The 17,966-nt window shown below is 36.5% G+C and overlaps 1 protein-coding gene across 1 annotated transcript in view; it reads right to left on the bottom strand.

Annotated features, from left to right (window-relative positions):
• Abi3bp (ABI family member 3 binding protein) overlaps window positions 1-17,966 on the bottom strand; it is a 202,063-nt gene that overhangs the window by 54,065 nt on the left and 130,032 nt on the right. The window contains exons 29-41 of the mRNA XM_090347240.1: window positions 17,081-17,131; window positions 14,555-14,722; window positions 13,685-13,768; window positions 12,175-12,234; window positions 10,852-10,935; window positions 10,013-10,072; window positions 9,028-9,111; window positions 7,470-7,526; window positions 5,282-5,341; window positions 4,564-4,644; window positions 3,875-3,934; window positions 1,211-1,261; window positions 480-551 (exon numbers count right to left, since the gene is read on the bottom strand). Coding sequence (XP_090203366.1) covers window positions 480-551; window positions 1,211-1,261; window positions 3,875-3,934; window positions 4,564-4,644; window positions 5,282-5,341; window positions 7,470-7,526; window positions 9,028-9,111; window positions 10,013-10,072; window positions 10,852-10,935; window positions 12,175-12,234; window positions 13,685-13,768; window positions 14,555-14,722; window positions 17,081-17,131 — 972 coding nt within the window. The remainder of the gene's footprint in view (window positions 1-479; window positions 552-1,210; window positions 1,262-3,874; window positions 3,935-4,563; window positions 4,645-5,281; window positions 5,342-7,469; window positions 7,527-9,027; window positions 9,112-10,012; window positions 10,073-10,851; window positions 10,936-12,174; window positions 12,235-13,684; window positions 13,769-14,554; window positions 14,723-17,080; window positions 17,132-17,966) is intronic.

Here is a 17,966-nt window from a genome sequence, read left to right as displayed (position 1 = left end):
ATTACCTAGCATGGTCTAAGGAGGTTCAGACACATAGGTGATAGATTCCACAAGTGGATCCGAACAAAGGAGAACATTTTTTAAAACGATAGGATAGTAATCTATATCAAGCACTCTTGAATACCAACATATTTCATCCTCAATAATTTATATTACCATTTAATAGAATAATGGGTGGGTTCAAAAAAACAGGAGGAAAACTATTTTAGGATGTTAATCTTCCAATTACAATTCATGCTTTAACTGACTTCCCAATGTTATTATGCCTCAATAGTTAGATACCAATAGAAAGATGAATTAATTTCTGCTTTCAGAGTCCATTACCACTTTAATTTTATGAGTTTAAGAATACTGGAAGCAATGACCCTTTAAATCTGTCTAATCTAATAGTGAACTTAAACGTTCATGTTTCCTGGTGTGACAACTGCTAATTATAGATGTGTCATATATGTGAATTGAGACGTGAAAACCTTTACCACCTTCAGTCACTGGCTCCCCAGGCCGGAGAGATGATTTGGTAGTGGTATGTGTATAGTCTGTTTCAGTTGGTTCTGGGAAAGAAATAGGGAATGATTTGTTAGTGGTGGGTAGCCCAAACACACTGTCAGGCAACCCTGTATTTAAGTTGAAGACAGGTTGGTTATCCTAAGCAAATATATTCTTGAAAATGATTAATATAAAGCTGGATGACAACTTAGTAGGGTAAAAATGAAAGCAAGGAATTAAGTCAATGTGCTCTATGGGAACACACACACACACACACACACACACACACATCATGATAACTATCAGAAAACTGTAATTACCACCTTACATATATTTTTGCATAAAGAATTTAGTAAGAAAAATGAGACATAAATGAGTCCTTAGGGAAATGCAGAGATGAATCCTATATAAAATTATATGGAAATGAAAAATCAGTTGCATATATATGCACATATTCATATATGTACATGTATCAGAGGAGTGATTAAAGCCTTAAAAGGTTTTAAGTTTCTTTCGTTGAGAAGGCAACTTAATAAGGACATTGTGAAACTTGCATGGCAATACAGAAGACATTGGCATGAATGCAGTACATAATGACTCTAAGACAAGATGTGAGGAGCAGGTGGCTATGAAATGTCACAAAGCGTGAGGACGTTTGAAGAAGACTTTTGCAATATGGTGGGAAGGCACATATGCTTGATTTCCTATTTGGGAAGATTTTTACCTATTGTCTCCTTTGATGACTCAGTGCTAACCGGCTCCAGAACATCAGAAACTAGTAAAAGACATAAAATGATACAACCAGTCAAAGATCAAATACATTGACAAACTAAGTGCCCAGAAAAGTGCCTTGAACCTATGAAGTGCTCAATATTACCTGTTATGGTAATAATATTAATATCAGCACAAAGGGAAATTCTTATAACAATTGAATTTACCATTTATTATACCTATCATAGGTTAGGATTTGTAGTAATCATACCTTGTAGCTTCAGGATTAAGAGCAAAATGTCATTTTATCTAAATAAAAATACTCAGAAGAAATAAAAAGAAAATGCAATCATGTACTAGAAATAGAATATAATAACTTCTCCCAAAACGTCAACAAGCAGCAGCACATTCCACTATTGAAAGGGTTTTCAAAGTCACACTTTTTATGGAAATTTAATATTCACTGAAGTGAGAATTTTCTCCTTTCTTGATGGCCACAAGTGAATTAGCATTCTTTTCTGATGGAAAAGCTTCTACTAGAGAATCACAAATTTTAAGTACTGATGAAAATGAAGATAAGGAATATAACTAGTATTAAGCAGTTTTGTTGTCTACATATCCTTATTATTCTCTAAAGTCAAAGTACTGAATCTACTAAGTATCTTTATGCAATTGAGTAACCTAGTTAATATGTATTACTAAATTAGCACCAACATGTAAGTACCAAGAGCATTATATCATTATCTACAGTTATGAATTGTATATTTCTTTTGGACATATATCTCCTTATATATGTATATATAAATACATATGTGTACATATCTACATATACACACCAGTGTATATATGTGTATATGTGTGTGTGAGAGAGAAAGAAACTTTCTTTTGCAGAATTGCGACTGTGCAACAACTGGAGGATAGCAATGTGTCCCTCTAAAGCCCAGTGTATACCCAAGCAGCTAAAGCATTGTATTTACCAGGTAGACTGTTGGTGGTATCTAGGCTTGTTAATATAATTGGACTAAAAGTAAATGTTTGTAGTTCAGTGGCAGCTGAAAGGGGAGGGTCTAAGTTGTGAAAGTTTAGGGCATGAAATATAAAGACTCTCAATCTCACAAGGTTATAGAGAACCATGTAGAGTAGGTGATATTTAAAGCAGAATATCCTATTCTTACCACTCAATTAAACAAGCAGCTCTAAATACCAGCTGATTATTCTAAATTCATAAAACTGTATGTAAGAAAACCATAGGGAATATATTTTCCTAGTAGTTGGTTTATGATCTGTTGTAGAGGTAAAATATGCCCTCATTGCTGATTTTTATCTATTCCTTATCCTCTTCTATTCACTATCTAATATGGTGCTGAGAGCATATGATTTAGGGAAAAGAATTGTTCACTTAAGTCAAAGAAGTGTTATCACTGAAAAAGAGAATAAAAAAAGAGAATGAAATGAAATAAGGCGACTAGATAAACTGTACACTTTTTCAGAAATAGTCCTTGTGTAGGGTACAAGATGGACCTAGCTGCCATATCAGTGTCTCTCAACTACGAACCTAATACCCAAGGCACAAGTGTTGGGCTGTTATTATTAGTGCCTTTTCTCCAGCCACTTCCTCACCATTCCTGAGGACAAATTAAGTGGGGTGGTGAGATACTATAAACCAGAAATCATAGATTTTTCTGATTGTCACTGGAAAGCTTCAGGAAAACTAAGGTTTGGGAGGTAGAGGTTTTAAAAGTGAAAAGTCAGGTGCCAGTGGCTCATGCCTATAATCCTAGATACTCAGGAGGCTGAGATCAGAGGATCACCTCTGGCAAAGAAAGTCTGTGAGACTCTTATCTCTGACCACCCAAAAGCTGGAAGTGGAGCTGTGCCTCGAGTACTAGCTTTGAGCATAAAAATCTCAGAGACAACTCCAAAGCCCTGAGTTCAAACCTAGGACAGGCACCAAAAATAACAATAATAAAAAATAAAAAAGTGAAGAGAGAAGATTTTGAATTATTATGGCACTATAGATCTATGAACTAACAACAGTATTATATGTGTCCATGTATTTTCTAAAACATGCTTTTTTTCATTTACTTGGTACATTTAAAAAGAAATAACCAATTTGTTACTTGTTAACCCTAAATGTTCCTTTATAGGTCAGAATAACATACAAACTTTGTTCATTAAAGGAACACACATTAATATGTATAGATAGACATTCAGAAGGATCCCTACTTAGTAAAGATTAAGAGCCATAGTCAAGAGCAGTCAATCTATCCATGAAGAAGCTTCCAGAGAAAACTTTGCTTTTTTTCATAATGTGTACCCATAATTAGTCAAAATAGAATAGTAAAAAGAGCACACAGTTACCCCAAGGAAATCCATGAAAGTTAGCTCTTGAAGCTATACATATGCAAATATCAATGAGAAGAGAAAAATGTGGACCTCAGATTTAACACTTAATCATACAATGCAATTTTAAGAGGGTTTAATGGCAGATAGATATCTTCCAATGGATCTGAGGACAGGTTTCAAAAGTAGTAGAGCTTTGGAGCTAAGACTCCTATTTATAAGAAAAAGTAAGAAATGATATGACAATAGTGGTTTTAAGAATCAGGAGCAACACGACAGCTGATGAATTTTAAAAGGCAAGAAAACATTTAATAGAAGTCACAAAGATCATTACCTAATGTTGTTCCTGGAGACTGAGTGCTATGAATCTCAGGCCCAAAGTCTGGAACAGGAACTAATTGAAAGCAACAACATGAACATGAAAAAGCTTTTCTAAAAGAGCTTTGTCTTCTTTCAAAGCATCAGTTTTACAGGATAAACTTCAAAAGAAAAATTACAATTGACCAGTAGCAAGTAGTCGCTCTTGCAAGCACAACTCAAGAGTTACTCTAGCTAGAAGAGATCATTGCAGGAGGGAGTCCCAACTTTTGCTGTGTATCTGTACAATTTTTTACTAGCTATTTGGATTATAATTATTATGGAGGACTGCTTTGGAAATATATACATAGATAACACACACATATATATGAAAGTAAGTTGCTGCATTTCTTGAAAGTTGAAAATAAAAGCTCTTTAGGCGATTATGGCTACAACAAATGGTTGATGTATGTCAATGTAGCTACAGCAGTAAATAAGCATAAGAGATGACTGTCATTCTTACTCTAAAGTAGTTTTTAAATAAAAATAAACCAAGCACATAAGTCTTTACAAGCCATGTTCTTATGGACATCTATATAGAGGAAGTAACTTTAATGACTGAATCTTAGAAAACATCATAAATTTATTCTCCTAGTTACTATTTTGGGAACCCCACTGGGGTAGGCAGCCAGAGTTCACGTTCAAACAAAGGGGTGGCACATTTACCCGATTTAGATTGAGATACTTCAGTACTTGCTGTGGTTTTAGGTCTGGGACGTGGACGACGCATTCGTTGTGTTTTAGGAGCTGAAGGAAGAAACTCTGAATTATTCTAGAATTTTGAAAATAAATTTCATAGTAATATATGACATGTGCATGTAAAATTAAAAAAACATTTTTCCTAATTTATGCTTTAATCATGAAAGATCCGTAAGGAAAAACTCACATATAAAATTAAATCAGAGCATGAAAGATATTCATAATTCTCCTCACCAAAAATAAATAAATAAGCAGATAGGCAAATAAACAGACAAGCAAAACAAATCTATAGCCAAACTCTGGGTGTTGAGGTATTAGTTTTCACACCAAAAAATTTTAATATACCACAGTACCTAAAAATTGTTATATTTTATGTAATTAAGGTGTAGATAATACCAACTATGTTTGAAATTCAAGTTTAAATGTAAAATGCAACTTAGACAAAAATAAATGACACAAATTCAAGTAATATTATCAAGTTGGGAAAGATACTTCAGTCCCATGAATAGCTAAAAAAACAAAATAACTTCTTTTAAGAATCTGATATGCTTAAGAAGCTTCAACATAAAATTAAATGCAAGCAGATGACAAGAAAGTACAAAGCCAATGACAATGTGGTTATGATGATGATGGAATGAGTCTGAAAATAAGCAAGAAAAAATTGTTGTGGGACATATAATATTACCTAATGTTGTCTCTGCAGCCTTGGTTCTAAGAGTGAGAGGTTCAAGGACTGTTGTAAGAACTAGACAAAAATAAAATAAACCAAAGAGAGTTTTCAATATTAATTTTAAGATTATTTTCATAAATTATTTTTCTAAGCTTCAGAACGGAAAGGAAAGAGATACTTGCTCTTATTAGCTTTGGCTAACTCATGACCACCATTAATCTCATGGACTTGCAGGGGAGCAATGCACACAGCTAAATGTTACTAGATAATCTAGATAATAGATGTTTTTCTACATGTTTGATACCTGATCCTTGCTCCTGTGGAAGTATGCTAAACAGGGTTTTTGCACATTTATAGACTTTATAATTCTGACTGTACTGAACAAGAATTTGCTCATCTATTTGCAGTTCTATTGAACTTGAGGTAACTGTCAACTGATTTTGCTACTATATAAATAATTACGGTACAACAAAAGTTTATTCGTTTGATAGTATAAAGAACATATCCAGTGGATGAATACACCCAAAATACACTCAGTATTTTATTTTATTTAAAAACTTAAGGGCTGGATGCTGGTGAGTGACTTATGCTTGTAAACCTAGCTACTCAGGAGGCTGAGATCTGAGAATCATGGTTTGAAGCCATCCTGGGCAGGAACGCCCATGAGACTCTTATTTCCAATTAACCACCAAAAAGCCAGAGTGGAGCAGTGAATAAAGTGGCAGAGCACTAACCTTGATCAAAAGAGTTTGGGATATCACCCAGGCCTTGAAATCAAGTCTCAGGTCCAGCACCAGGAAGAAAAAAAAGAAAAGAAAAAAGAAGGAAGGAAGGAAGGGTAAAATGAAAGAGAGAAAGACACACACACACACACAGAGCGAAAGACAGAGAGAGAGAGAGAGAGAGAGAGAGAGAGAGAGAGAGAGAGAGAGAGAGAGAGAGAGAGAGAGAGAGAGAGAGAGAGGGAGAGAGAGAGAGAGAGAGAGAGACAGAGAGAGAGAGAGAGACAGAGAGAGAGAGAGAGAGAGAGAGAGAGAGAGAGAGAGAGAGAGAGAGAGAGAGAGAGATGCTTTCCCACCACATGCAGCCAACAGGGTGAGGGCATTCACTAGAACTTACTTATGTCATGCTCTTGGGACATTTATCCTTCAGAACTAAGAGCTAAATAAACAAGTTTTCTTTTTCTTTTTTCTTTTTTTTTTTTTTTGTTAGTTGTGGGGCTTGAACTCTGGGCCTGGGCATTGTCCCTGAGCTTTTCAGCACAAGGTACCACCCTACCTCTTGAGCTACAGTGTCACTTCTGGTTTTCTAGTGGTTACTTGGAAATAAGAGTCTCACAGACTTCAGTGTCCGGGCTGGCTTTGAACCACAATCCTCAGATCTTAGCCTCCTGAGTAGCTAGGATTACAGGAGTGAGTCACCATACCTACACTGTCGTTGGACTTTCTCAAGGCTAGAGCTCTTCCACTTGAGCCTTAGCACCAGTTCTGGCTTTTTTCTATGTGCGTGGTACCAAGGCATTGAACCCAGGTTTTTGTGCATGTTAGGCAAGCACTCTACCACTAGGCTAAACTCTGGGCCCCTACACACTTTATTTTTAAATTAAAAAAAAAAAACGCTTAAACATGACTAAATATACTAGAGAAGTCCAATGAGATTATATAAGCCAATCAATTAATTGTTCCAAGTTGGATGCATTTTAAAAGTTTACACACAGTAAAATCACGATTCGTTAAAATTATGGATTCACCAAGATAGCATAGATAGATAGACAGATAGATAATAGGTATCTATTTATCTCTGTCTGTCTATCATCAGTACTATAAAGAGAAATATGAGCAGAGAAATACAATATTTCCACAATTGTTGAGACATAGAGATGGATGGAAAGTAATGGATGAAATGGAGTTTTAAGAGCCAGTGCTAAAAAAGAAAAGAGAGTGCTGATAAAACAAATGTGTGTGATCATATGACACAATGGTGAGCAGTTATGTGGAGGTTTGATGTTCCAAAATTAGTTCATGCACGATGCTTTTAAATTCAATGATAGTATGACGTAGAGACTAGCAAAGTTTCATGGTAAATACTATAACAGAATTAGAGCTGAGCATGATGGAATGGGCTTAAGATGCAGAGGAATCCATAGCCCAGTGCTATGACCACGGACAAAAAGCACTATTCCAAGGACACACATTCGTATTACCCACGGTTTCTGGAGCTTCCGTTCTAAGAGCAGCAGGTTCAAGATCTGTAGCAGGAACTAATTAAAAGCAATGAAATAAATGTGTGGAAAATGAGCAAATGAAATCTTACAAGTACAATATTGCTTCAATTTTAAGAAAATTTCTGAAGTTCAATAGTTGCTAGGTTCGGTCACCAAATACTCAGATAAACATTCTTTTGAAAAGCATGCTGCCACAATTTCTTCAGTCTTGAGTTCATGACTCAAATTATGTTAGAATGCTCTCCTAAACATTTGAGGCATTTTTTTTACCAACATATGTAACTATTCTCTATTATTGGCTTTTCTATAGAATCTTTAAGAAAATAACATAGGTAAGGAGCATGGAAAACTTTTAAGTTTGATAGAAGACATAGAAAAGAATAAGGCAGAGCGAATCATTTATCTTGTAGAGAATTCAGATTTGGAAATAGCTCATTTGAGATAAAAAGAAAACTCAACAAGGCAGAGTAAGGAATATCAGCAATACTCTGCTCTAAATGTACAGGAAAGATCCCCAGTGCTGTGTGTGTGTGTGTGTGTGTGTGTGTGTGTGTGTGTGTGTGTGTGTCCCTGTCCATCCATCCTGAGGCTTGGCCTCAGAGCATGGGCGCTGTCCTTGAGCTGTTTTGCTCATGGCTAGTTCTCTACCATATGCGCTATAGCTCCACTTCCACCTTTTGTGGTGCTTAGTTTGAGAAAAGAGTCTCATGGATTTTCCTTTTCAGGATGGCTTCAAACCATGGTCCTCAGATCTCAGCCTCCTGGGTAGCTAGGATTACAGATAAGAGCCATCAATACCCTGCCTCTGACACATTGTATTCAGGTTCAAATTTCTTTAAGAATTATAACTGCTCTTATAGGCCCCCCAACAACTATCCACCGGGAAGCAGGATTCTTTAATTTCTGCAATTTATCTCCCCTAGTAGGGTTCTGTACTTCCCTGTTTTCTGTCTCATTCATCTCCAAGATTTTAAAGCACAACTCATGTTTTCTAACTCTTTATTCCTGTCCTTCATAAACCTTTCTTTAAACTCGTAGACATTTATGGCACCTTAAAAAATAAGTTTGATTTGCAAAGACACAGTTTCAACCTCAGTGCATTTCATCCTTGTGTAGATTTTGACCCTGACCATGCCAAAGACTGAGAAATACAAACAAGCTTCCTACTTCTGCGTTATTCTCACAGTTGTCAGTACAGCTGTAGGAAGATGGAAGGCAATGTATGATTTTTAAGAGAAAAAAAGTTGCTATTTAAGACAAGTTGTTATTTTTGTCTTTTAAAGAAGCCTGAAACAAAATAAGTGCTCTGAGTTAGATGCACAGTAATCTAGATGATCCCTCTACAGAAACTATAAGGAATGTACCTGTCACACAGCCCTCCCATTCTGTTTCACTTGTAACCTGATCAGTGGCGCAGCACAGTAGTATACTACTTTATACCTCCACCCATGGAGACCGTCACTCCCATCCTCAGCACCAACCACAGATTCTCAAAAGCTGCCAGAGGGCACCCCTTTAACTGGAAATTCACATTTACCCAGTTTTGTTTGAGGAGCTTCAGGAGTTGGTGTGGTTTGGGGTTTGGGACGTGGACGGCGGGTCCGTTTTGGTGTTTTAGGAACTGAGGAAAGAAAGCCTTCAGTTATTACAAAGTTTGTATTTCAAAAGTGATGGCTGCAAGTTTCCTAAAACAGATATTTTTGAACTTCCACAAAGTGATTTTTTTCATCTTTTGCATTATGATACTAGCACCACTGAAAGTTCATTGATGCAAAAATCATACATAAAACAAAATAGTTAATCGAAGTAATGAAGAGTAATAGGATCTAGAATAGAAAGAGTGAACACTGCTGCTAAAATATAAGTGTGGGGGGCCGGGAGTTTGGCCTAGTGGTTAAAGTGCTTGCCTAGCATGCATGAAGACCCGGGTTCGATTCCTCGGTACCACATATAGAAAAAAAGCCAGAAGTGGTGCTGAGGCTCAAGTGGTAGAGCTCTAGCCTTGAGAAAGTCCAAGGACAGTGCTCAGGCCCTGAGCTCAAGCCCAGGACTGGCAAAAATAAAATAAAATAAAATATAAGTGTGGGTCAGGTACAAGTGTTTTGATAGTTTGTTAAAATAAAATTACATAACTAACTGAAATATCAAAACACAAAGAGCCACAGGTAACAAAAACAATGGATCCACAAGGAGATATTTTGGTAATGATCTGTTAGAATCAAGAAAATTCCATTTTAAAGTTGCCTTTTAATATAACTGGTTAAAAGCACACACAAAAGATGGCAAAAACAATTTCAAATGTCCAACAGATGATATGAGTTAGATCCATGCATGAGTCTCTTAAAAATAAGAAGCAACCTCTTTTAAGAACCATACTTTTAGAATGAAGACTTTAATGGAATGATAATAGAAGAGGGGGAGGGAGTCTTTTCAAGCAAAAGAATAAGTAGCCATGATATGGAAGCAGTGATTTTAACAATGGGAACAAAGAGGACTTAGAGATGATCACAATGTGTTTTTACCTCGTGTTGTCACCCCAGTCTCAGCTCTGAGTGTCACTCTTTCAAGTTCTGCAGTAGGAACTGACCAAAAGTATTAAAAACAAACCACACAATTGTTGTAAGTAAATGAAAATGCCAAATATTTTATTCAAAATGCATTTTATAGTATGATATAATTTTTAGAATGACCCCTTTAAACTTGTACATTAGAAAAGTAGCTAACTTCATAGAATTTGGTCATACCTAACGGCATCTATTTCCTTATTACTTATTCTTCGATTACTTAGAAATCCAAAGTGAATTTTGTGGGTACTGCTAAGAGCCTCTACTTTAAGCAATGAAAGAACAAGTCTTCATGAAAAAGGAGGAGCTAACTGACTGAGCTCTTTCAGACCAAATCTCCCCTGTTCATTCAAATTCTTCAAGATCTCTACGGACTCAGTGACATATACAAAGGTCATACCTATTCCCAGGAACTAATTACATATTTGCAAAGATTGTGCCAATGCTATCATTTACTTTATTTATAAAAGCAAACTTCCATCCCCCAACTCCCTTGGGAAGTGTGAGTCAGATCTGAAAGCTACTGAAGGCATTCAATAAATATGCTTTGATCTGTACAATCATTCTAAAGAAGCTGTACTTTAAGCCATGAATGGAAGCTACAAACACACAATGCCAGAGAAGCATGACTCACAGAATGCCTACAGTGTGCCTCTCTTAACCTCCCTCCAGTGGAACTGCTGTTGTGCATCTGCATTCTCTCAGAGGTGAACTGGCTACTCCTACTCACTGGCATTACATCTGACCACAGTGGGTCTGGCTTCTGGGACCCTTTCAACCAGGAACACATGGTATACCTGGTTTGAGCGCAGGTGCTGCAGAACTTGGTGTGGGCTTTGGCCTAGGACGTGGATGACGTGTCCTTTGTGGTATTTTGGGAGCTAAAGGAAAAAATTCTTGAATTAACTACATACCTACATGCATTCCCCAATAGGTCTGGAAGCTATGAGAGGTGACACTATGGCTTTCTAGGGTTTATAGCTTTTTATTAGACAGTTTTAGATTTTTGGGGTCATATACATGCATTAAATATTTCCTTTTCTTACAGGAAATTATTTTTCTTTGTTTTTTTTTCCAGCTGTTTTTTGTCTTTTCTTCTTTGGTACTGGGGATTGATCCCAGGATGTTACACTTGCCAGGCAAGCACTTTGCCACTGAGCTACATCCCAGGCCCAGAAAATTCTTTTAAGACCAAAAAAAAAATCCACTTCTTAATTTAAGAAAGAAAACTTAGGAATTACAATCAAGAGCCCATAAGGAGGCTTGACATGGAAAATTTGAACCATAATAAAGAAGTCTTCCTCAATTTATGATTCTGATTTAATCTTTGATACTCTGGCATGTTGGCTTGTAATTCAAAAAAGTACTTATATCATTACCTAAATAGAAGCAAAACAATAAAATATTATATAAGTGGAAATGAAGGATTAAATGTAGTTGTGTCGTGGCTCTTTCTGGCCCTGTGAGAATTGGGTATAGATCTGTCTAAATAAAAGAAACACCTGCAGTACAGCTGGGCTACATGAAAGTGACCTAAAGAGGTCATATGCATAACTGATTCTCTTTACAAGCAAAAAAATCTGAGTTTTTCCCTTTTTTAGGAAACTATCAATGTACAGCCAAAAAGAACGATACTATTGTCATATGACACATAATAAAACTCTCAATGTGACAGTAAGCAGAGGGAGGGTAGTTTAAAATAGAGTGCATTAATATCTTTGCTGCTAGACTATGAACTCTTTTAACAAAAATATATACCATAAATTTCCTTCTTCTTAGTAAGCTTCTATGTACAGATTCTGTTTTTTGAAAATTTATTCTTAATGTAAAGGTGATACACAGAAGGGTTGCAGTTACACAGATTTACAGTAACACAGGTCAGGTGGTGAGTACATTTCTTTTTGAAAAGTGTATACATTCTATTAATGGGTGAATATATTACAGATTTTAAAAGGAAGATTAAATTTAAAGGGAAAAACTGATTATAATCACCAGATGGCAATGAGAAATATGATACTTGATTTCAAAAATCGCCATTATACTGTTGGATCTTCTATTGACATATACTTCATAAAAACTGAAAATGTGTCAAAAAATAAAATAGAGTGCATCAACATTACCTAATGCTGTTGTTGGGGTCTCAGGTGTAAGGGTGACAGGTTCAGGGAGTACAGCAGGAACTGACCAGAAACACAGTAAACCAAAGAGATTTAAAAATGTATACGAGGTTAGAATATTGACATCCAAATATACTTTATTGGCATACCAGTTCTCCTAAAACTGAAAAATAATTTACATCTTAATGGATGGGAAGAGTGCATGCATGCGCCTTGCAGATTTAGTCCAACTTTTAGTCATGGCTACTTTTAGGCTAAGCTTTGAAATTACCCTGAGTATCTTAACGAAGTTACCATAAAATTCTCTTAGGTTTTTAACAAATGAGTAATAACTGCTGTGGAAAACTTGGCACTGGGAAATAGTTTAATATATTCTTAGAAAATAAACTGTGCTAAAGATATAATTACCTTGCATGTATAAGGTGGTTGTTACTTTTATGTTCAACTTAATTAACATAGGTTTTTAGTGAATGTATTTAAATTGCTATGGGAAACTTTGCACTAGGAAATACTTTAATATATTGACCTAATATATTCTTCAGAAGTAAACTGTACTAAAAACATCATTACCTTGAACTTCTCTGTTCAAGATAATTAGTACTTCGATGTTCAAGGCATGAGTACTCAGTTTAAGTGAACATGAGGCAAACTGCAGTTTATAAATTTGACACAGATGTGAGACTTAACCATCAAAACAGCCTGTGTTGACCTTGCCAACAAAAAAATCCACAGAACATCTAAAGAGAAACATCACCAAAAAATAATCTAAAACCTTTGTCCAAACCATAGCACAGCATAAAGGTTGATATAAGGTTGTATTACCTAGTAGAGAATCTGTCTTCCCTTAGCCCAGAAAACATGGCAAAGACTTAAAATGTCACCATGACAGCTGAATTCAAAAATGAACCCCTACAAATCCTCCTTGAATTATCTTGATGGACTCTTCTAAGATCATCACCAACACCATGTTCTGACCATCTGGAAGTAGTTCATTAGGACAGAACTGCCTTACTTCCTTACATAAGAACTGCACTGGCTTACCTCCATGCATGTGTAGTCCTGCACTTCGGTTAATTCTTCCCTTTATTTAAATCTAAGTCTAAAGGCTAGCCAGTCTTATCTTCTTTGCTAGTTAATGACTTCATGCTTGCACTAAGGAAGACTGTCCTCAGTAAAATAAATCTCCTATAACTGGCATATTACTCATGATGATTGTGGGTCTGGAAATATGTATTGGCTCTGCTAAAAAAGGTTCACTTTTCAGATTTGAATGCAATTCACCATTAAAGTAGACTGAATATATTGTTTCAAAGAAGATTCTTGCATGGAAAGAATCAGGTGTTCTGGTACCTGTTGGGTCAAACCCAGCCATATTATTCTTGAATAGTGGTCAGGGAGATATTCTAGACAATGCCTCATGTTTTCAACCTAAGGCCTACTAGTGGTCTTGAATTCAGTCCTTACAGGGGACAATTCCAGAGATCACTCTTAACTGAAGTAATCACAAGTTTACCCGGTTTTGTCTGAGGTGCTTGAGGGCTTGGTGTGGTTTTAGGCCTGGGTCGTGGACGATGAGTTCTTTGTGGTGTTTTGGAAGCTAAAGAAAGAAAAGCCTTGTGTTACTCTAAGTCTTGTGGTTCTGAATGCTGAGGGGAGGATTTTCTAAAGCTTATCAGATTTTTCCAAAGTTCCAGGAAATTATTCTTTAGGTTTATTTGTTCACTTTTCTAATACATATCTTCTGCTATCATTGGTGGTGAACAGCTGAGTTGCTCATTCAAGGTCTGAACTTTACAACTTCATAGTGAGAGGGTCATAGCCCTTCCTCATTTTGGTAAACAAAACATTTTGCAGTAGGAATGCTTACTGAAAGTAGAGGAAAAGTTTGAGACATACTATAAGGAAGAGGCTTATAATTTAAGATTTCAGCTTTCGATCATTTCCTGCAGTCAAATTAAGAACAAAACACATTGCTTAAAGTATAGACAAACAAGTTCACCTTTTAAATTTTTAAAGATTTTTTAAAAGATCTAGATACGTAGATAAGCAAAGAAGCTTAAGAATAGCTGCTGTTCTGGAATAGATATGTGAGAAGTGGATCCCAGTTCATTTAAAACTCATCTTTAACACCAAACAGAAGCACAAGATTATATGACAATTCTCAATGTGCCACACAGCAGAATAAAGTTTGAACTAAGCTCTTGAAAAAAAAAAGAGGCAACTTGTTCATCAGAGGCTTCAAGGTCTGCTGACAATGGAAGGATGTCACACAGTAATAGCCACTATCTCAGAAAAGTGGAAAAGCCAGGTCTTGGGGATAGAGATTGAATGGATTGTATGCTGAATAGTAGAAATGCTTAACGTATTCACAGAGGGTTGTTACCTATTTTTGTCCCAGGGGTCTCAAATCTAAAAGTAACAGGTTGAAGTTTCGTAACAGGTTCCATGGCTGTAACAGATTGAAGGGATGTAACAGGCTCAAGGGCTGTCACAGGTAGAAGGGATGTAACAGGTTCTGGAGATGTAATAGCTTCAAGGTCTGTAACAGGAACTGAAGTAACAAAGAAGTTTTTAATGTATAAAGAGCTACAGCATTCACTTTGAAATGGGTCTTATTAATGTGACTGCAGTCTAAATACACATATACCTACAAACACACACACATTTCTGAATGAAGGCTATTAGGGACTGAATTATGTCTCCATAAATCATATGAAGAGCCCCAAGTCTCAATGTACTTACTCTATTTGGAGATAGAACCTTAATTGAGTTTAAATGGGCTTTGAAGGCTGAGGCTGGGAGCTAGTTCAAATGATAAATGACAGATGTGTGCATCCAGATAAAAGATAGAGGAAGGACATAAGAAGCTAAGGAGGAAGTCAACCTGTTGATAACTGGCCTTGAACTTGTAGCTTTCATAGTTGTGAGAAAGAGATTTTCTGTTGTGTAAACCACCCAGTATGTAGTACTTTGGTATGGCAGACCTAATAAACTCAAAACCCTATAAATTGTCTCTCATGAGACTGTTATCGAGCCTTGGTTTGCTTTAGCACTACAAGGGGTAAACTACTCCTCAGTGCTTGATATCTGAAGCCAATAGAGATGACTTGAAAAATATTTTGACTCATGTCCTTAAGTATATTTCTAATGAATTTGTTTCTAATTATTCTCAAGAGGTAAAACCTTTGTTTCTGCCTTCTATGCTCAAGCTGTTAGATATATCAAATTATGGATGCAGGAAAAGTTCTGAAATACCACACAACTTTTGTACTGATAACTAAAAATGATCTCACTAGGTCACAGACTGAGAAATGAAGTATTCCCTCTAACCCAAGTTAAAGAAAAGATTTTACTTTCTCTTCCAACTGTCAAGGGCTGCCAGCTCTGAAGGCATGAGTCCCTCAGGATTTCCTCAGTAGGAGCACTGGATGGGTTGACCAGTACCCAGACCAATGACCAGCACCCAGATCCTTAAACCATGACCTTGTATTTGTCTGGTGACCCCTCACATTCAACTGGGTTTGGAGTGATTATAAGGATGTGTCCTTTAGGACATTTACAGAGATATAAACATTTATAATATGAAGTTATTTTAAACATCATAATTCTGCACATTTCATAGATTAAAAAAAACCTTTCAGTTGGCTTGGTGGATTTTCTTGACTTTGAGGAAATGCATATTAAGAGTGTAAAAGATTTTGGCCAACAGCATGCACAAAGCCCTGGGTTTGATTCCTCAGTACCTCAGAAAAAGCCAGAAAGGGCATTGTGGCTCAAGTTGTAGAATACAAGCCTTGAGAAAGCTCAAGGAGAGTGACCAGGCCCTGAGTTCAAATATTAGGACTGGCGTTAAAAAAAAAGGGTGTAAAAGTTTTACCTCCTATTACATTATTGTATCTTCTTCTTTTATTGAAGATATACTTGGGGCAAATTGGCATATGAAAAGGAAGTTGTAAGTTCATAAAGTCAATTTTTTAAAAATCACATTCCCCTAGAGTTCCCTGCTAGATTAAAAGGGGGTGAAAACCAGGCCAGGAGTTTTACCTAGTGGTAGAGTGCTTGCCTAGCATGCATGAAGCCCTGGGTTTGATTCCTAGGTACCACAGAAAAAGCGAGAAGTGGTGCTGTGACTCAAGTGGTAGAGCATCAGCCTGGAGCAAAAAAAGTTCAAGCCCTAGGACTGTCAGAAACAAAGGTTGAAAACCATACCATTCTAGGGAAAGAAGGAAGGAAACCAGAGACACCTGAGAGTAGGAGTTATTATTTAAATGTACTAACCTCCATCAGATTATTGATATTTACTGAATATTTACTAAAATCTAGTGCCCAATAATAGAAAACATACTCAAGTGAAAAGAGGAAGATGTCCACTTATGCAAATCTTTTTTCATCTATTGGGCATCTTCCTCTTTTCACTTAAGTCAGATATTTCTATGAATACATAAAAATATTTTAAAGAATTCTGGTCAAACAAAATGACATGTCTATGTTTTTTTAATTTTAATTTGTTTGTGTGTGTGTGTGTTTGTGTGTGTGTCAGTCCTGGGGTTTGAACTCAGTGCTTGAGCTCTGTCCTTGAGCTTTTTCAAGGCTAGTTCTCTACCATTTGAACCACAGCACCACTTTAGACATTTTTTTCTATGTATGCGGTATCAAGAAATCGAACCTGAGTCTTCATGCATGCAAGGCAAGCATTCTACTACTAGGCCAAACTCGGCCTCTATTTGGTAAGTTACACAGCAGAAAAATATCTTAAGCTAGATTCATGCACTGCTTTCTCATGAGTAAGACAAGTTATCTTATGCATGTTCGAGTTTTGTAAACTGAAAAATATAAATGAATGACAACACAGAATGAGTTTGATAATGTGCAGAGAAAATACTTGCTGAAGGTCAGAAAATGGCATTACCGGATGCTGTTCCTGAAGACTCTTTTATAGGTTCAAAGACTGTAGTAAGAACTAGCAAAAGAAAAACATTAATATTTATTTTTGCTTAAAAACTCTTTCAAAACATTCATTTCAAAAAGAATTCTACCTAGATAGTAATGGATTTCAAGCATAAAACAAATAGGGTTAATGTTCTGGAGGAAATGTACGTATGTATTTTTAGATACCAACTTCTTTCGTGGGAAGATTTGCCATAAACTTTGTACTTAGGTAATGACCTATAAAAAATGCCTTTAAGTTTTACTCAGTTTTTGATGATCTGAGCCTAACCAATGTACTAAACTAGTTTGGGTATGAGATGGTTTTCACAATCCTTTGAATTCTCAAGCATGGACAATCATCACAGACCTTACCTGGCTCCTGCTCTACTTTCTGCCTGGGGTTGTGATATTATAACGTGCTTGCACCTGCTTGTGTGCCTGCTGTTGCTTTCTGGGCCATGAAGTGGTGCAGTCAAGAGAAAGCCCTTACCCCAGAGCCTATCTTGTGCCATGAAACTGAATGTCCAACTCTGTGAGCCATACAAAACTTGGCTTCTTTGTAAGTAGCCTGTGTCAGGGATTTCTTCACAGTGATGCAAAGCTGACTCACACACAGACAGAATCCATCTTACTGAAAAGTCACCAGTGGAAAGAGGCATGGCATTGTCTGTGAAGTACTCAAGACTGTCCAAAGAGCACTTCACAGAGCGAATAAGGGTCGGTCAGTCACTCTGTCTGCAGCACATTAGGGCATTCTTTTGTCCACAATCCAAAGAAAGTCTGCTACAGAATGATTCTCAGAGGTAATCAAAACTCCTGAGGCCAACAGTTAAAACTTCTCAACTGATCTAGTCGGGACAATTAGC

This window comes from Megascapheus bottae, chromosome 1 (assembly GCF_031878675.1).
Source record: "Megascapheus bottae isolate mThoBot1 chromosome 1, mThoBot2.hap1, whole genome shotgun sequence".
Lineage (NCBI taxonomy): Eukaryota > Metazoa > Chordata > Mammalia > Rodentia > Geomyidae > Megascapheus > Megascapheus bottae.
Note: the sequence above shows the minus strand (reverse complement) of the source record. Positions and strands in the feature narration are given on the sequence as shown.